Source organism: Nicotiana sylvestris, chromosome 2 (genome assembly GCF_000393655.2).
Source record: "Nicotiana sylvestris chromosome 2, ASM39365v2, whole genome shotgun sequence".
NCBI lineage: Eukaryota > Viridiplantae > Streptophyta > Magnoliopsida > Solanales > Solanaceae > Nicotiana > Nicotiana sylvestris.
Genome location: NC_091058.1, coordinates 89690738 through 89710491, shown reverse-complemented (window position 1 = coordinate 89710491; position 19754 = coordinate 89690738). Strand labels below are relative to the sequence as shown.

The 19754-nt window shown below is 36.5% G+C and overlaps 3 protein-coding genes across 3 annotated transcripts; 1 reads left to right on the top strand and 2 right to left on the bottom strand.

Annotated features, from left to right (window-relative positions):
- Nucleotides 1–394: 394 nt before the first annotated feature.
- Nucleotides 395–1009, bottom strand: LOC138885216 (uncharacterized). Its single transcript, XM_070166129.1, has one exon. It carries the CDS (start codon nt 1007–1009, stop codon nt 395–397), a length of 615 nt encoding a protein of 204 aa, XP_070022230.1.
- A 4472-nt stretch (nt 1010–5481) lies between these two features.
- LOC104240441 (ultraviolet-B receptor UVR8) lies at nt 5482–11807 on the top strand. Its single transcript, XM_009795285.2, has 11 exons — nt 5482–5744; nt 5823–5970; nt 6064–6174; nt 6271–6331; nt 6777–6895; nt 7324–7409; nt 7510–7711; nt 8820–8873; nt 9244–9354; nt 10820–10876; nt 11364–11807. Exons 1-11 carry the CDS (start codon nt 5716–5718, stop codon nt 11556–11558), a joined length of 1173 nt encoding a protein of 390 aa, XP_009793587.1. The 5' UTR covers nt 5482–5715; the 3' UTR covers nt 11559–11807.
- Nucleotides 11808–12885: 1078 nt separating this feature from the next.
- Nucleotides 12886–14330, bottom strand: LOC104240443 (membrane protein PM19L-like). Its single transcript, XM_009795286.2, has 4 exons — nt 14198–14330; nt 13920–14097; nt 13277–13325; nt 12886–13158 (listed from the first exon to the last, which is right to left on the bottom strand). The coding sequence occupies exons 1-4, from the start codon at nt 14328–14330 to the stop codon at nt 13033–13035; spliced, it is 486 nt and encodes a 161-aa protein (XP_009793588.1). The 3' UTR covers nt 12886–13032.
- Nucleotides 14331–19754: the final 5424 nt, after the last annotated feature.

Here is a 19754-nt window from a genome sequence, read left to right as displayed (position 1 = left end):
GTTGTTGAGTTAGAGTTGGTCCTCTTTTCATGTTGAGTTTATTGATAACTGGTAGGTTCTGAGCTGAGGATCCCATCAATGATTTGTAGAACTTCACAATCTCCTCCTGAATATCTTTTGGTTCAGTAAATTTCACTCCATCTAAGGAGGTGAGCTCCTTGACGTGTTTTTTCTGGCCTTTTTCCTTGACCACAGCAGAAAAATATTTAGTGTTTGAATCCCCCAGCTGAATCCATTTGACCCCTGATTTCTGCTTCATGATACTCTCTTCAATCAAAGACCATTTCTCCAAATTATGAAAAATAGCTCTTTCCTGCTCCATAAGGTTATCATACCATTGACAATTCAGTTATTTTTGGATTGCCACTAAGTCACTTCTTGCTTTGTCTACTCTCTATGAGATGGATTTAAACTCCTTATTATTTAGTTGCTTGAGCAATGGTTTAAGGGCTTTCAGTTTCATCCATATATTCCTCATCTTCCAGGTAGTGAATCTCTGCTGCCAAATTTTTTCAACTATGACCAAGTTGTTATGCTCAGCCCAGGAATTGAAAATTTTAAAAGGGACTTTGACATTACTTTGATTTATTTTTAGAGAAAAAAACACTGGGGCATGGTCTGAAATTAGAGGTACATCATACTCCATCACTTTGTAACCCCATCGCATCATCCATTCATGATTGCCAAAAGCCTTATCTAGTCTGCTACATATTCTGTCACTGCTTTGTTGCTCGTTTGTCCAGGTGTAGTAATCACCTGGCCATTTAACTTCATTTAGTAGCAAGTCATGTATATAGTCAGTGAAGTCTTTGATCTCTACATATTGAACTGGATTTCCAAAGAGTTTATCCTGTGGGTATAGAACTGCATTAAAATCTCCAACAATCAGCCATGGCATATTTATTCCTTGAGCCAATTCCTTTAGTGTTCCCCACAGATACTTTCTTTGTTCACATGTGTTATACCCATAAATGACAGTTACTACACATGGAATACTAGTTGTTGTCATAGTAACTTGACAATATAATATTTGTGCCTCTTCTCTTGGTTTATCAACAATGTATAGATTACTGTTTCACAGTAACCAAATTCTGCTATTAGTAGCGCTAAGGTAGTTATTTTAAAATCCCCAATTTGTAGCCATAGCTTTTGCCACAGTACGATCTTTATTCTCTTTCACCTTAGTTTCAGTAAATCCTGCTAAAGTAATGTGTTTGGCCTTTAGGTACTTCCTCAATTCCTTATGCTTATACCTTTTATTTGCACCCCTTACATTCCAGAACATCCAATTCATTGATTAAAGCTAATCCCACCTCCTTTGTCAGGAGGTGCTAATTGTGATCCACCATAGCCTCTATTTAACACTTCGAAGCCATTCTTAGTTGATACAGAACATAAGATAGGAAAATCCTGCAAGTTAAGTTCAGGTACATTACTTATTGTTTTCCCTTTGTTAGGTGTAATATTCTCACTTTCTGCACTGGGTGATAGCATGATGATGGATTGTTGCTCCTGCATCACTACATTCTTCTGTATTTGTTCAACATCTTTTGTATTCTTATCAATTGCTTATTTGGTTCTGGCCACCTCTTGTTCTACAATCTGATCTGCCCCTTTATTGTTGTTTTTTATTGCTCTGTTACTTGTTCTTTGGTTACCCATATTTGGATGACTTTCTTAGGTCCTTCTTGCTTTTTTGCCCGTTCTTCGTTTCTTCTTTGCTCCTTTGGGCAAACATGGCCAATTACTTGGCATTTGTTGCAGAAGAGTGGCTTCTAATCATATGTCACAGCTTGTTGAAAAATTCTGCCATTAGGATTCATAACTTCTATTTCATCTAGCATGAGTTTTGTCACAATGACCTCTACTAGCATTCGAGCAAAGGAAACACACGTCTGTTTAGCCGTGCATTCACCTGCATACATAGGTATCCCAATAGCACTTGCAATCCTACTCAGAGAGTTTTTTCCCCAACAATTCATTGGTAACTTTAGGAATTTTACCCACAGTGATATTTCAGTTGGGAACTCCCTATCAAAATCGAAATCAATTGTCCAAAGTTTCAAAATAATGGGGTCGATTATTGATAGTATAAGGGCCAGTATAAAGGATTTCTTGCATATCATATATGGATTGAAATTTGATGATATAGTATCCTTCATCATGCATAAAAAGATCTGGACTTGCAATTTTGTTCCATTTTAGATCTATATATCGCCGCATAGCATTATACTCTGGGTATTCCCCAATTACATATGCAATTAGGGCTCCTCTCCATTTTTTAGTTTCTCGTTCAACTTCCTCCTTTTCCAGCTGAATCGCTACTTTGCCATTAACTAATTGAGGAGCAATATAGGAAAGAGCCATATCATTCTTCATTGTTCTGTTCTTCGCAAATAAATTCACCTATTGCTGTGTTGGTTGTTGTACTGTAGCATTGCAGTACTGTTCTATTGGATTCATATGGCTTCTTTTCATCAACAGAGTGGACATTTGTTATTGCTGTTACTTCAACCTCATTTTGTTTCTCGCTAGCCAGATCTGGGCTCAATTGAAGTTTCTTAGCAGTTCCAGTTGATTTCGAAAACGATCCAGATGAATTGGCATAATTAACACTGATTCCTCATTTGTAGATTCCGGTTGCATGCGCGCTCCCACGAAGCTTCCAAAGGTAACTAGGGGAACTTTCTTTGTTCTTCCGCCGCGTCCCCTTCCATGGCCTCGTTCACGCCCTCGTGCCATGGTTATCCACATCATCGCAAGTTAACTATCTTGCGCTGAGAGCATGAGAATAGAGCTTTGTATATTACTTATTGATTACTTTTTTCATCGCTTTCCTGCTTTTCTAAAAAAAAAAAAAAGGCATCTGCAATAGTGATAATTATGGTAGCCTTTGTTATTTATATGTGCGCACTATGTGTACGTATATAAAGAGAGGGATTGCAGCCCTATTTGTTTTATTAAGATTAAAATGTATAAATCTGAATATATATACATCCAACTATTAAAGAACTATATCGATATTTAAACACTAGATAAATAGGATTTTCCATTTTTTTAACATATGATTATTTATAATTTATTTTGAGTTAACAAACTAATAGATTTAGAATTAAAATTATTTAATAAAATATATTAATCCACAAAAAATTATGAAAGATATAAATTGTTTCTTTGCTGACAGTGGCGGTGCCATTCTTTGCTGAGAATGGTGACGATAATTGTGGTAGAATGGTAGTTTAGAGATGATGAACATGCGATGGTAGCTGATGGGATGATTAATGATGGTTGTATGATAGAGACTCATGGTAAAGATGGTAATAACTGGTTGTGGATGTGATTGTTAGTGGTAGTTGTGTGATGAAAACTAGTTTGTAATACTGGTGGCTGACGATGCGCACGATTGTTAATTTGATGGTGTTGATTGACGGTGGTGGAGTATAGTAATAGATTGTTAGTAGTGGTGGAATGTTGTGGAGGTGAATGGTGGTTAATATGGCCGGTGGTAATATTAAATAAAATAGCAATTAATTGTTGCATTTGTGAAATCTTTAAGTTAATGTCTTAAGAATTTTGACAGTATGCACAAGATCTAAATGATACAAAACATATTAAGAACTCGTTTGGTACGGGATAATTAATTTCGGGATTAAATTTGAGATGAGTTTATCTCATATTTGGTTGGGATAAAATTGTTGTATAATTAATCTCGGGATTAGTTATCCCGGAATTGTAGTGTTTTTTATCCCTATGAAAAAGTAAAATAACTAGTCCCAGAATAAATAATCCTGGGATAATTAATCCCAGGATAACTTATTTCAACCAAACGACCCCTTAGTGGTTGTGAAAGAAACAAAATATACTTAAATTAGTTAAGATGTGAATGATCAGATTTATATCTCAATTAAGTGAAAACAACTTAATTTAAAATAATTTAACTTTAATATTTTTATTTTTCTTTAAAATTAAATACAACTTTTTGTGACAGTTCTTAGATAAAAAAAAAGTTAATTATTTTTTCTTTAAATAGATATCTATTCAAATAGTATTATATAAAATTGAATGGTGGGGGTAATATTTCTGTAGTTTTATTTTCACAAAACATCCATTAATTTTCCATTGGGTAGGGGAGTCACGGTTCGGTTCAAACAGTTATTTTATTAAACTTGTATTATATCATTTTTTGAATTACTTTATTTTGCATAACTATAATTAGATTTTTCGAAGCCGTTCTAATTAACTCTGTTTCTCTTAGGTGGTGGTATGATTCGATTAATTTTTTATATTTTTTAAATAGCATAGTCTTGTACTCTTTATTTTATAGGACTGGTACAAGAGGTTATAGTAGGCAGTGGATTTGATATTTCGGTGGCCGTTTGTTGTTGTTATTAAAGAAGTTTGATTAAAGACACGTTCTAGTGTGATAAGACATATTTGGTCATGCCAATATGCCATGATATCCTTATTGGCGATTAGAGTTAGATCGGAGTATTTTTAGCTTGCGTTGTTAAGTTCTCTTGTGTTTCAAAGTTTCAATTCCACATTTTGTGATGAACTATGTTCATGATCCTGACTAGCCTTTTTTTGTTTTAAAATTTGTTTGATAATCGTGATATCTGGACCAACTTACGCATATCTTGATTAATTTTAACGAAATTAAAAGATTGTATTGAATTACGAATAGAGAGAATCATGAATATCTTATAAGAATGCCACATAACTTTCAAGATGAAAGTTATCTCACCAGCAATAGGTACAGGTAATTATGTATAACAAAGCTTGGACAGATAAGAAGAAATCACCTAACGTTTTTATCTAGTTTTTTTTTTATTATTTATGATTTTACTTTTTAAGTTTCTATTTCATTGGGATCACTATTGTTTGTGAAATTTCGACGGGTACCACTAGAGTAGATTCTAAAATTGATCCATATTATTTACGAGGCCGAATACATAAGCTGCTTTTTAAAGCTGGTAACATGTTTTTATTTTTTAACACGTCAATTAAAGTTTGTACCTACAGTTCTTATTAAGACCAAAATGACATGAAATAAGAAATAAAATAAGAGACTTAAATTACTTGATTAATTTTGAATTCTCCGCTTTAAAGAATGTTAAATTTGTCTAATCTTTGCTAAATAACAAAGTGAAAAAAAAGGTTAAGTGTTGCGGGGTGAATCATGCCTTTTCCTAAACCATCCTTTTGAATTCACAAAAAACACCTAATTTGATTGATGTGAGAATCCAGAGGCGAAAAAGAAAAGATTAGGTATACAGCTAAACCAATATATCCGACACCCTCTCCCTTGTAACTTGTTTTCATTTAAAACTATTCACAGTGCCTTTTATTTTCAAGTAGTAATATGAAGTATTTATCCTTTACTTTAAATTTAAATACAGCAAATTATTACAACGTCACTCAATTATATAAAATTTATCGTAAAAGATACTACTACATATCTACTGGACTAAGAATAAAGTTAATTCCAAAGCAGCAATAATTAGAGAACGCAGCCCTCCCCTGTCCACTCCGATATTAGAGAAGCCACCATTTTTATGCACACAGCCAAGGGCGATTCTTGAATCAGATTCCCACCATACCAAGTACAGTACATAGTAAAACTCCAATATTTCCACTCTTAGCAGTAAAAGCGCACACACTACTGGTGAACAAACCCGAGAAGCAGAAAACTGAGAGCAGCTGCCACAAATATCTATGGCTTCCAGAACCGCCGTCATCGCTTGGTACAATGTCTGCAACTTCCTTTTACTCTCTCACTTCACTCTGATCACTATTTTTATTATATATATTTATGTTTTTAGGGGCTCTGGAGAAGATGGTCAATTGGGTATTGGAAATAATGAAGAGAAAGAATGGGTTTGTACTATTAAAGCTCTTAAGTCCTCTGAGAAAGTTTCTTCTATTGTTGCTGGCAGTAGAAACTCTCTTGCTATTTGTGAAGATGGCAAAGTATGCTCCTTTTTTACTCTTTCACTCTCCATTATACCCTTTTATTGTTTTTTTATGTGTGATTTTGGTTATGTGGGTGTTTTAAATAAGCAGTTGTTTACATGGGGTTGGAATCAAAGAGGGACCTTGGGACACCCACCTGAGACCAAAACTGAGAACATTCCTAGTCAGGTTAAAGCTCTTTCCAATGTCAAAATTGTTCAGGTAATATTACAATCTCAGCTTTCAATTTTATTTGTGCAAAAGAATTTGCCTGAGTTTATTGGTGTAGGTTTTAATGGGCTATTTTTCTGATTGCAGGCGGCGATTGGTGGCTGGCATTGTTTGGCTGTGGATGATCAAGGCAGGGCTTATGCTTGGGGTATGCCTTAGCTTTATTCATCTTTACCCTTTTAATCATTTTTGTCTTTGGAATAAGGAAGGGTTGAAAATGTACTGCTGAGTATTCCAAATTTATGAGTTAGGGTGTCTTTTTTCCATCAAAGAATACACCAAAGATAAGAAAAAGAAAGGAAAAGTTTCAATTTTTCTTTGCGGTGGTTGATTATATCCACAAAAGTTAACATCTTTGAACTTCATATTGATATGCTTTATTTGGTTAAAACAACAATGGTTCAATACCATACTAGTAGGAACTAGGATCGACTATATGAATCCTCTATATCCACTTTGAGTTTATTTAGGCTTGTTTCTTTCCTATACTTAATAATCTGCTTTAATAGTTTAGCTTTCAAATTACTGAATTCTGGTGACTTGGAGCAGTTGCAAACTTGTACTTATTTTTTCAAGTTCATGACCCTTTACAGGTGGTAATGAGTATGGACAATGTGGTGAAGAACCGGAAAGGAAAGATGACACTGGAAGGCCTATTAAGAGAGATATCATCATCCCTAAGCGTTGTGCCTCTAAGCTATCTGTTCGTCAGGTGACGTTCTCGTTATATTGTGGAGTTTCTTTACTTATTGTGTTGGTTGATGATGATGCAAAGACTCTTCTTTGTTGGTTTTGGTTCTGAATCCTGGTAAATCCTTGCAACTTTATTGCATGTGCTCTCTAACCTCTAGTGTCTGGGTCTAAGCCTCATGCCAGCAAATTCATTGCTAATTCTTGAACTTCTTCCTTTCTAAACATCCATTTGATAGAATAGCTTTAAGATATAAGTTCAAGTTCGTTTGTTAAATATTCTATTCTTTGGAAGAAAAAATAATTTACTAAAGGTACTCACCAACCGAATCCCAATACATGCATGCCTATTAACTGCCTTTTCCCTTTCGTAGGATCTTTTATAATTATGTGCAGCAATTTAGGATGTGTTGTCTTTGTTGTCAATTAATTCCTAATTTCTTTAAACAGGTAGCTGCTGGTGGTACACACTCTGTTGTTCTTACAAAGGAGGGACAAGTATGGACATGGGGTCAACCATGGCCTCCTGGTGACATGTATAGTTATTCTAATCGTTGATCTTTAATAACCATGATATATACAATAATATTTGTTTTTTGTTGAAGAATTTCATCAGTGCTGCACTAAACTTTGCAGAAAGCAAATTTCTACTCCTGTCCGTGTGCAAGGTCTTGCAAGTGTGAGATTGATTGCCGTAGGAGCCTTTCATAACTTGGCACTTCTTGATGATGGAGTTTTAATGGCATGGGGTAATAACGAGTATGGGCAACTTGGAACTGGTGATACCCAGCCAAGATCACAACCCATTGCTGTTCAAGGGCTATCTGGTCTCACTTTGGTTTGTATTAATCTGTGCTTCGTGTCATTTTGACTCATTTTGTTTGCGAGATGATTTTTAATTGGTCATTTTCCTCCATCTTCTGCTTGTCCTTGGGTGTGTTTGGTATAAAGGAAAATGTTTTCCATGGAAAATGTTTTCCAAAAAAATGTTTTCTTGGAAAACAAGTAGTAATCTTATTCATTTTTTGGTGTTTGGTACGCAAAATCAAGGAAAATATTTTCTCAAGAGTATTCATAAATAATTTTGATACAATAAACATGAAGCCATAAACTTCGGAACCAACAACCTTCCAAACCCACAAATTTCATAAATTTCTGAACCGTAAAACTTTCGAAACCGCGAAATTTCAAACCAGTAAACTTTATAATTTCTAAACCCGTAAACTTTGAAACACATAGATCTCCGAACTCATAACTTTGGAACTTGTAAAATTTTGAACTTGTAAATCGAAAGATGAAAAAAGTAAAACTGAAAATATATAAAAAAATATTTTTTCCGGGGAGGAGGGGGGTGGGGGTGGGGGCAGAAAAAAAAAACAGAAATTTGAAAATTACAAAAAAAAGTAAAAAAAAATAATTTGTGCGGTGTGTTGGGACTGAAAGTTAAAAAAAACCTTTTTGGAGATAAGGAGTGGGGTGGGGTTGGGTTGGTGGGTGTGGGGTGGGGTGAGTAGGTTGGTGAGGGTAAAGAATAGGGTGGGGAAGCTTGAGAAGGAGTTTTGGAAAATCATTTTCCTCCAATTGAAGGAAAATGAGTTGATGAGGAAAATGTTTTCCAAAACATTTAAGCCAACCAAACATGAGAAAATTGGAAAACATTTTCCGGAAAATGTTTTCCTTCATACCAAACACACCCCTTGTGTATCTTCTTTTTCTCAAAAAAGTTATGTCCTGACTCCTGTGTGTCTAGTAGTTCAGTCCAATTTTCTTTGGATATATTACCTTACCAACAATCTTGGTGCATGAAATAACCAGCCTCTATCAATTCTATTGATTTTAGAACTGAAACAGGGCCAAAGAGTAATAGTAAATAATAATATACATCAATAAGAGAATGTAAGATGTATATAGAAAACTATGTAAGATGTTTCTGTTGTCATGTCCAGGTTGATATTGCTGCTGGAGGATGGCATTCTGCAGCTTTGACAGATGAGGGAGAGGTATATCTAGTGTTATACTGTTTATATTATTTCTGCTTGATATTTTTGCTTCATTTGTCCTGTACCTTTTTTTTAACAACAGTTAGTATATATGTTATGTCAAGATAAAAGACACATCCGGCAGAATTGTTGGGTATCTGACCATATGGCATTGTTATGGTATCTGATCAATAGATTTCCTGATCCTCTTATTTCTGGCTTGCGCAAAACCAAAGTGAAAATACTTGATGATTGGTGTTTTTTTCCCTTTAAATAAATCTTCTTACATACGAATAATGTAGTTTAAAGAAGCTGCATATAGTAGGCAATATGCATTTTCTCAACGGTCAACAACCTGTGTCAACTGTGTTTTAACCTCTGCTTACTGCAGGTTTATGGCTGGGGAAGAGGGGAACATGGTAGACTTGGATTTGGAGATGACAAGAGTAGTAAAATGGTGCCGCAGAAGGTTCAGCTTTTAGCTGGGGAGAACATTGTTCAGGTGACTTCTTCATATCCTTCATTATTAGTGGGTCTCTCTTCTGGTCTTAACTATGGAAGTCACTGCCCTGTGCTTCGTCAGCACTCTTTTTGTATCTGATGGAGGTGGGAAGCTAGCTGTATAAAGAATTGTACTTGTGTTCATTATTTTAGACTGACATAGAGTGATGCCTTTGCTAGAATCTACTTGAGACTGAAATATTGCTCATCATCTAAGTGGCGCAAATATGGACACTGGACAGGAGGTCAAAAAAGTTTACAGAACTAAGGGGACGCAACACAACATTTTTTTTATAAGGGGGGACACAACGCAACTTGGAGACTATATTATACCAAATTATGTGTCACCTAAGCTAATATGTGGAACATTGCTAGGAGTATTAATAACTGTCAAAGAAACGCAAAAATAATCTAGATTCTATATATTCTTTATAAAGCATCTAAATAGCACCAGATAAAACATGTAGCAAAGAAAGAGAATTTTAATCTGCAATTGAAAAGCAAAACATAATAGAGTTGCAAATAAGAAAATCAGTCAAACTTAAAAGATGAAACAAAAGAAAATAGAACAGTCAGAGTGGAACTGAAGAAAAAGAAGTAAAAAAAGACTGGAATTTTGAGAAACAAAACAGCAAATCAGGGGTAATAAGGTAGAACAATGCTCTTTTCTTTATCCAATAGTATCTATTTTTCTTCTTTCGAGTTTGGGTAATAATGTCGGTTTTTCTTCAAGTTTGATTGTATATTTTCCATTGTCGTTGAGGTCTCCAGGGTGTAGATTTAGGGTGATTCAGCTATTTGTTAGGCTTACGGTCTCAAAGTTTTTGTTCACTACATCGGTGCCCCAATATTTCTCGTCAATTGACAAATTTGGCATCCAAAAATAGGACATTTGTAACTAAACCAATTGGCCCAACAAATTAACCAAGGACATGCGTGCCAAGAAAATAAAAGAAAGCAGGAAAACCAAAAATAAAATATGTCCAACACTTGGCATGTGTGTGACCAAGTGGTGTCTGATACCGAGATGCAACATTAAATTTGGTATCATTGCTTCATAGTTCATAGAGAGTGGATGAAGAGTAATCTGAATATGAATGCTTGAGTTAAGAATTTGTTTCTTGTTTCCGACATATTTCTGAACTATTTGATCCAGGGTATGGTGAATTTAATTCAGTATTTATTCTTTTTTTGCGGAGGGTCTATCGGAAACAGCCTCTCTACCCCTCGGGATAGGGGTAAGGTCTGCGTACACACTACCCTCCCAGACCCACTAGTGGGATTTCACTGGGTCGTTGTTGTTGTTTATTCTTTTTTTGCTTGTCCACCCTATGCCTATCCATTTATTCCTCTTGTCGATCCGTGCTCTGAGAAAAGCATTGTTTTCCATTTCTAAGCTCCCCCCCCCCCCTCCTTGCTTTTCTTTTAATAATTTATGTAGGTGATTTCCTTTTCTGATGATGCAGGTATCATGTGGGGGCACCCACTCTGTTGCATTAACACATGATGGTCGTATGTTTTCTGTGAGTATCAGACACTCTTTTCCTTCTAAGCCTTCAATTTGCACAAGCTAGGCTCACGCTAAAGCCCATCGTTTTACTTGTTTAAAAATCTGTAAGGAAAACATGCAAATGTCTTGTCTAAAAGCTCATTAGCCAGTTTGTTATGGCAACAAGCATTTGAATAATAATCTTGTGGGCAATCCGTATTTAAGCTTTTGGAAAAAGTTGAAATGTGAGTGTGTTGTACAATGGTTAAAATGCTTATATCTCCGGCATTTGTAGATAATACCTCATATTTCCATTTGAAACATCAATCTCCAAGGGAGTGAGAGCCAGTGGTCATCAGAAATTCTATCTTATCTTATGGCATTTAAAACGTTAAAGAGATTACATAGCCATTTGGTGTAGTAAAACATTACGATGCAATTGGTGATTAGTTATTCTGCATTACCGTCTTACTGCCCTAACTTGAAGATGAACTAACTCACTGGCTATTTGTATGTGGCAGTTCGGGCGTGGAGACCATGGACGACTAGGATATGGTAGAAAGGTGACAACTGGCCACCCATCAGAAGTTCCGATAAATATTCCACCTCCAAGTGATGTCAGCAGCACTGAAGGAGGGCGTTGGTGTGCTAAACTCGTTGCTTGTGGTGGCCGCCATACTCTGGCGATTGTGGAGTGGCAGGCAGAATCCGAATAGTCCGTATGAAAGTGTCAGATGTAAATCTGAATTCAGATATCTGATTCAGTGTCACTGTTGTATAAGGTGGTTGCACTTGTAATATGAAGATTATGAGCTGTCCATGTGACTCAAGTGGAAAATCCAGTTTTAACTATGGGGTAGAGAGGCGCTGATATTATAAAGAGGCAGAAATATGTAGGATTAATAGAATATGCTCTACTGGTACTATATTGAGAATAAGGGAATTTTTCTTTCTTGCTGCTTAAATCTAGTTGTTGGAATTACAATGCCAAGAGTGCGAATTTTTGTACTAGGATATTATGTTCTCATGCACGCAGCATGGTCGAATGCGTTTATTCTCAAAAACATGTAAAAGAAAAAAAAGTCAGAAGATTTTCAGTATTTGCAAACGTCATTAGAGAAAAGTTCTTATTAATGCTTCTTTTAGTTTTTACAAAACCTGAAAGACTTGTCTCCATTAGTGTTGGTTTAAAAACTTGTAACTGTATAAATTCCTTCGGTTAAGGGAAACCGTGGGGGGAATCGGAGAAGAAAGGGAACCGTTGGGGGAATCGGAGAAGACGTAAAGGTAGGTCAAAAAAGTATTGGGGAGCATTGATTAGGCTGTATATGAAGCACATATTCAGCTTAACGAAGATATGACTCTTGATAGGAGGGTGTAAAGGTCGAGAATTAAGTTATAAGGTCAGTAGTTAGTTGAGTGCATTTCTTTTCCATATTAGCAGTATTAGTATTATTCTCGTATTTCCTTATTATTAGATTTCTATTACTACCAGATGTTTTTTCTGCTTTGGTTTTCTTATTGTTGTTACCGCTTCTTTTTCCATGGCTTCTTCTCTATGTATGCTTTCCTTGAGGCCGAGGTCTATACGAAACAATCTCTCTACCTGCACAAGATAGTGATAAGGTTACGCTATATTTCTCGGACCTCACTTATGAGATTACACTGAGTATATTGTTGTTGGTTCCCTCTTCTGGAAAACCATTGAGGTGGTTCTTTCTGTTTCCTCTCTTATCGGTTGGTTTCGGTCTTCAGTGCCTTCTCTTTTGGATCAGTCCACAACTACGTAAACCTTGCATTTCAATGAAGGAACTAACCAACCCTTGTAGCTTGTAAATGTGGAAACTCGAGTTTCCCCATCTTAGCCGGAAATCCATTTTTTCATGTATAGCTATTTCTTGCTATATATGCCAGTTGACGGAAATGGAGTGACATGTAAATTTTAACCACTGTTGAAAAGCAAGAATATTTTTCCCCAGATATTAGGCATACAATGTCCAAGTGTACCTCAGATATTGACAGTACAAAGTGGGGTCTATTTTATGCTGCAAATAAGCATCCATATAAACTTATTACTAAAAGAAGAAGAATGGTAGCTGAGCCATCCCACAAAACCTTTTAGATGTATATTCTAAGCAAAGACTTCCATTAGCTATTTCTATACACCGAGCCATACCAAGGGAGACTTGGCTAGTGCTGAGGCCCATAGGAACCATAAACAGGCCCGTACCTGCTGCGGAAAATGCCGGCGTGCAGCAACAGTATATACAGCAATTGACTCACCATTGCTATGGTAATCAAGGCTTCCAAAGTTTGCTGTCCATTAATTATACCAACAAAAAGATAAGTTGAAATGACTTGTTAATAGAAGAACAAATTTTGTAGCTGAGTATGAAATGGTGGTAATAAATGGAGGTTTTACAGAGACAATTACCAGGCGTTTTCCTCTGTGCCCTCCCATTATTATCTGCTTGCAAACTAGACTGCATCACAGGTTCATCCAACATTGTGAGAAGATGAGCAATTTATTGTCTAATCATGGAACGTCTCAAAATAATAAAAGGAATACTGCCTTCGATCCATATTATGTCTTAAATGCCCTCGTGTTGAGAACAACACGTATAGTTATTAGAGATGGACCCAGCATTTGAAAGTGGCAGGGTACCACCCTCGAATACAAATTTGCGCATATGCTGAAGTCCGAATGAATCCAGACAATGTACTAAAAAGTCAAGTTGTGCCCCAAAATCGACCAATGCAAAATTTAAATCTTAGGATGCCAATTGAAATATATACTTGTAATTTAAGATATATACACATATTTTTTCTGAAGTTATCGGTGGGTAGGTCCGCCTATGATTAGTAATAGCCATAAAGCATTCGTCTAAACCATAAACATCATACTACTTACTTAATACTCCATTACCACTAATTGAAGTGGTAAGGGTTAATTTGGATATAAGGTACTTAATAAACATTTCTTATTTTTCTAAAATACGAACTCTTTTGAAACAAATTCAATTGGCCAAATGACAAAGAGAATATAGGTGGGAGGTAGCAATAGTTGTTAGTAGTACCCAAAAGCAAGAGCAGTAATGGCCCAAGAGATGATAGCTGAAGAAGCAGCACTAGTCAAAGTTTGAGTAGTCCATTTTCTGAGATGAACAAACCCCGCCAGCATAGAGGAAGCACCCATGACTCCACCAATCAATGCAAACATCAACATAAAACTTGTTGATGGATTCCCTCCTAAATCTGTTACATAATTCACATTGAACAGACACAAAATTAAACAAACTATACTATAAAACAGAGCTCAACACAAGATTATTTTATGAAGAAGTAGCTAACATACGAGGGTGATTTTGTTCGCCATCGATGTATTTATCAAGTGACCAGCCAGCAAGTCCTAGTACTATTAAATAAACTACAAAGTTTATGACCAAGAATGGTCCCATTAGGCTTCTGCCACCCCTTCCGTTCGCCATTATTTGATTAACTTAATTAAGCTCAGCTGAGAGTCAGAGTTCCACTGCTTTTGCCTTGCAGTATTGATGGTTGCATGTCTGGATTTTTCCTGAAAATAGGAGTTTAGTATTTTGGTTGTTGGTTACGTGGTCGCTTCAAGAGGACTCCATTGCTACACTTTACAGGTGTTACAACTTTGGAACAAACAATTACGTTGGAGTTGGACCCCTCGTCGAGGGCCGGTGGACTTGTATTTGCTAATTAAGCCCACTTCGCAGACTCTTTCCAAGCCCAAGACCATTGTTCCACGCCCCTGTGGGCCTCACCAATTGTCTCCTGTCAAAATAGTACCAATTTTTGTACTTGTACTTAATTCAAAAAGGAAATTTTAGAAAAGCTTAGTACCCTATTTATTTTAAATAAATACCATTTTAAAAAATTATATTATATAGCTACCTTTTACCTTTTATAGCAAAATATCTAATTATAGTTATATCCTACACTTAAGGCACTATATACACTAATTAATATTTTTCTCTCTCCCTTTTCAGATTTTCTTTCACATAATAACGGTAAATTTCACAAACCACGTTCTCTCTCTCTTTACATACACTTTACTCTCTTCTCTCACAAAACCACGACTGTTGGCCTGCTGACTTTTCTCGAGTTTTTAACAAATATAGCAACAACAGAGAAAGAAAAGAGGTAAATATCAAGTTGCTTTAACTATGTGCCTTAGGGTTTCTGAAGTGAAAATTGTTATCTGATTGGTTTGTCGGTAACACATTGAAAGGCTTTAATAAAAACAACAACCGTCTCCATTCAGGGTTTTTGCACGACGGCGGATTCGTCGGAAATTCGGGTTTGTTCTTGAACAAAGACGACGGGTTTTGGGGTTGAGCAACTTATTTTTCTGTTAATATATTTCAATGTATTTTCAACGAATCACACTGTATTTTCATGTATTTTATTGTATTCATTGTCTTTTTTCATTGTAATTCAATGTATTTCGTTGTATTCCATGTATTTCATTGTATTCACTGTCACACCTCCTTTTTGCGCGCCCGCCCCGAAGGGTTAAATGCGCGAGGGAGTTTTTCCAATTTAAGTGACAATATTCGAAATGGAATTATTTATTTAATTCAGAGTCGCCACTTGGGAAAGGTTTGGCTTTTGGTGTCCCAAGTCACCGGTTTATCTTGAATCCCAAATCGAGGAAAATATTCGACTTTTTCAAATGAAGTCTGCGAACCAGGAATTCTAAGTAAGGAATTCTGTTGACCCGAGGGAAGGTGTTAGGCACCCTCGAATCCCGTGGTTCTAGCACGGTCGCTTAAATTGTTATAATGGCTAAATATCTGATTTAAATATATGTTATGACTTACGTGCTTTTATTAAGTTTAAACCGCTTTTATTATTATCATTTATTTTTATAGAATTGCAACGTCGTGAAAATGCATCTCGAACCACGTCACAATCAATGCACCCGTGGTCGTCGACACATTTTGACTCCGTTGAGATTTGGATTTGGGTCGCATCAATGCACACCCGAATTTAAGAATGTAGTTTAATTAAATCGTGCCTAAAGAGTCCGACGTATTATTATCTTTGGGGAAGGCCGTAAAATTCGCTAAACGGCCTATCCCGAATTCTAAGTATTTTTTATGGTTAATTATTGAGGGCCCCGCAATTCGCATTTTTTATTTGGCGAGGCTCATCTCATTTTTTGGAAGGATATCCTAAAGTGACTACATTTCTATTACGTTTGTCTCTCAAAAATAAAAAAAGGAAGATGCCAAACTTACTTGTTTAAACAAGTACATACTGAATTTTTACTATGTCTGCCGAATCCGAATTTTGTTTGATTACCTGATTGATTGTTTATGAAGTGAGAGTTACCTCATACCTTGTCTTCATCGAGTGAATACGCTTGTTAATTTGGTAAGTGAGGTTGCAAGCAAACTAATAACATATACTAAACTCATGTTGACGACCTCCAAGTTTGATTTTTAAAACTAGCCTATTTGGACTTGATAAATGAAATTGGCTGTTTATTAAGAAAACTACTACTTATTGAACTAAAAACGCCTGCTAGTTTTCCTCAAAAAGTCATCGCATTATTTCGAAACAGTGAATCTATACCGAAGCCCAATATCGAACCTATATCGGATCAAGTAATCTGACAAGAGAGTTGGCGTACATGGCCAAACTCTTAATGTGACCGCATGAGAGTTTGTTTGGGGTACATTTGTCCCGGACCAAATACAACAGATTTGGACAATTCAGTGGTCTAGACAAAATACATGCAGATGCTTGCCATGATTCTATGTTATACTGTCATAACTAAATCAAGACCCCAATGATTATATACATTAAAACACACTTGATCTAATAAACAATGCTATCTAATATTTCATCTCAAACAGAATGTATGTTAATTTATACAGAGCAATTGTTGTTGGAACGAACTTAAACAAATGCAGGCCGACTACCATTCAACCTATGGCCATGTTTTGAACATAGGTATTGTGAAGGAATCAACATTCATTTCTTTTATTTCTGCTTCAAAGCTTCAAGCTTTCAACAACAAGTAATTTCAGAAGTGTGTACCTGGAAGTGTTTACAGTTGAAGAAGAATAGAAGTCAGCAGAGTAACAATAGGAGCAACACCAAACAGCAGCAGTAGCAGCAGGTAACAAACAAGGCAGTGGAAATAGAAACCCCAGATAGACCAAACTTCAGGAAATAAACCAATGCAAACTACAACCAGTGAGCTCAGTTTAAACTTGGAAGGATCATAATCGATTGAACAAGTAGAAGAACAAATGAAATCCAGACAACAATGTAAAGAAAACAGTTCCTGATTTTTCTATATCCTTTCTCCCTTGTCTCTGTCTGTGTGTGTGTATATATCAAAATCTGTTTCCCCTAGGTTTTGTATGCCCCCCCTTTTCTGATGGAAGTCCTCCCCTTTTATAAGCCTTAACATCATCCCTTTAACAAACTGTTAGACCAAAAGAACACCCCTCCCATGTGCTATCTTCTTTTCAGTTTCCACTTAGCTATTTAAGTATTAACCCCCCATCACATTCCCTGGCAGACTTACTCTTTTAAATGAGGTTTAATACTTCTTAAACTAAAGTAGGGTAATGGGCAGCAGAATATATCTGACAGCACATGCTGTCAAACTATTTTTAAATCAAAAAGCCCTTTTATGCAGGAACCAGGCTGTGCATAAATGCACCTGTGGTGCACAAATGCACATGTTGCGCACAGGTGCACATGCCCTCCAATTCAGAACTTAAACAAAACATTCCTTTTACATTTCTGATTCAAATTAACAACTATAAGTAAACAAACTCAGTTCCTAATTGATTCAAGCAAATGCTTAGCAGAAGTAAGTCGATTTGTTATTGTTCGGACAACTGAAACTAATTGACGACATATGTCGACTCGACTATACTAGTTATAACACATACAATCGTAACCAAAAATCAGACATTTAACAGTATCACACAAGGGGTTCAGATTGCAATGTTAATACAGAAAGGCCCTAGGAACTAAATGAACGAACCAATTCAAATTCATTTGATTGTACAACTTACACATACACATTATCAGTGAACAGAAGAGGGACTTAATCAAACACGTAGGTTCAAACAAAGTGGACAGGACACAGTTGATAAAATTCAAAACACAAATTTTCACAAAACATGAACAACCTTTTAAACAATCACATGGACTAAAACAAATAAAGAAAAGAAAACAAAACTCACCTTAAACCCCGAAAAATCAAAAACCCTAGCTTGGACTCGAACAGACCTTTCTTAAGGCTGAACGGACTTTAATCGAAGTGTTTCTCATATGAGAAACACTTCGATTAAGGTCCATTAGACCTTAATCTCTTGGTTTAAACGAGATACGGACCAGTGACGAGGAACCCTAAGGTTCCAAAAATTAGATCCGGGATTCATGCTTCCCTGGTCAGATTCGGACCAAACCAAGCATGGTTTGGTCACGAGGGGGTCTGGGGAGTGTCTGGTGTGAAGTTGAGGCCGACTGGTGTAAATCAGGTTCCGACTCGAATCTTCAAATGAAGATTCGAGAAGGTGGGAGGGGATTCGAAGTGTGTGATTGGTGGATTTGGGTTCAGGATGGTGAGGAGAATATACGGTGTTAAGGGTGGGGTCACCGGCGTCCATGCCGCCGGCTTTTCATGGTGAAAGTATATAGGGGCGGCTAGGGTTTGAAGGGGAAGGGTCTGGTGAAGACGAAGGCCGGGGTATTGGATAGGGGGCGGGGTACGGTTGTAGGTTTATATAGTTAGTGGATAGGTGGATCCTGGCCGTTGGATGAGACATGATGAAGGGCCAGGATCCTTCGACTAACAGGGAACGGCGTCGTTTCAAGGGTAAAGGGTTGAGGTCGGTCCGGGTGAGACGGGTCGGGTCTGTTAGTGGGTTCGGGGTGAGAGATCTTGGCCGTTGATCTTTCAGAGATCAACGGCTCAGATCAGCCTGGATTAAAACGGCGTCGTTTGGACGTTCTTGAAGTAGGCTGGTCACGGACCGGGCAAGCATGGGTTTTGGGCTGAGTTTGTTTGGGCCAATTTGTTTAAAATTGGACTGGCCCAAGTTCCTTTTATTATTATTTTATTTTCTTCTTTATTTTAAAAACAAAATCTAAGTGAATCAAATTAAAATTAAATAAACACTTAATACAATTATTTGCACACACATATTAAAATATTTAAAACAGGTAAAATCAAACAAAAATACAATCACGGACAAAGATGCGTATTTATGATTTTCTATTCAACGAACGGATCCCGGTTCAAATTACGCATGACACATACATTTTTTTGTATTTTGCTTTAATAAAAATAAAATGGGCAAAAATTATAAATAATTAACAAAGTGCCATGTAAAATCCAAAAAATTGTACAATAGGACCATTTGTTATTATTTTTATTTCTTTTTGGAGTGATTGTCGCGTAAAACAAAAATCACGTGCTCACAGCTGCCCTTCTTTGTTCGGAAACACGAAGAGTTTTCGTGCAAAGATAAAGTGAGCGGATATAAGCGATTTTTGCTTATAGACTACTCCGTGTGAAGCATGTTTTGAAAGTTTTGACCGAATCTTGCTTCAAAGATTTCCTACGTATCCCGGGCTAAACAGGAATCAGGTCAATGTAGTTCGGGAAGCTTCGGTAGCTGGGACTACCAATGGGATTGCAATGCTTGCTGTTACTGCTGTTGTTGTTGTCACCTGCTTTAATGACCGCCTTATTACAACCAAAGAAAATTTAAAACCCTAATGCTGACTGCATTGAAAAGCTCAGTTTAGGGTTTAAAACCCTAATGCTGGCGGAATGGAAAAAAGTTCAGTTTAGGGTTTAAAACCCTAATGCTGACTGAAAGGAAAATTCAGTTTAGGGTTTAAAA

What these genes read in the sequence shown, in the direction of transcription:
- LOC138885216 (XM_070166129.1), bottom strand. Translation starts at nt 1,009, where the DNA reads ATGACAACAACTAGTATTCCATGTGTAGTAACTGTCATTTATGGGTAT.
- LOC104240441 (XM_009795285.2), top strand. Translation starts at nt 5,716, where the DNA reads ATGGCTTCCAGAACCGCCGTCATCGCTTG. An exon ending in CCAATGTCAAAATTGTTCAG is followed by an intron (nt 6,175 to 6,270) that starts GTAATATTACAA and finishes TTCTGATTGCAG; the next exon opens with GCGGCGATTGGTGGCTGGCA. An exon ending in AGGCAGGGCTTATGCTTGGG is followed by an intron (nt 6,332 to 6,776) that starts GTATGCCTTAGC and finishes GACCCTTTACAG; the next exon opens with GTGGTAATGAGTATGGACAA.
- LOC104240443 (XM_009795286.2), bottom strand. Translation starts at nt 14,330, where the DNA reads ATGGCGAACGGAAGGGGTGGCAGAAGCCTAATGGGACCATTCTTGGTC. An exon ending in TGGCGAACAAAATCACCCTC is followed by an intron (nt 14,098 to 14,197) that starts GTATGTTAGCTA and finishes ATTATGTAACAG; the next exon opens with ATTTAGGAGGGAATCCATCA. An exon ending in GGCACAGAGGAAAACGCCTG is followed by an intron (nt 13,159 to 13,276) that starts GTAATTGTCTCT and finishes ATTAATGGACAG; the next exon opens with CAAACTTTGGAAGCCTTGAT.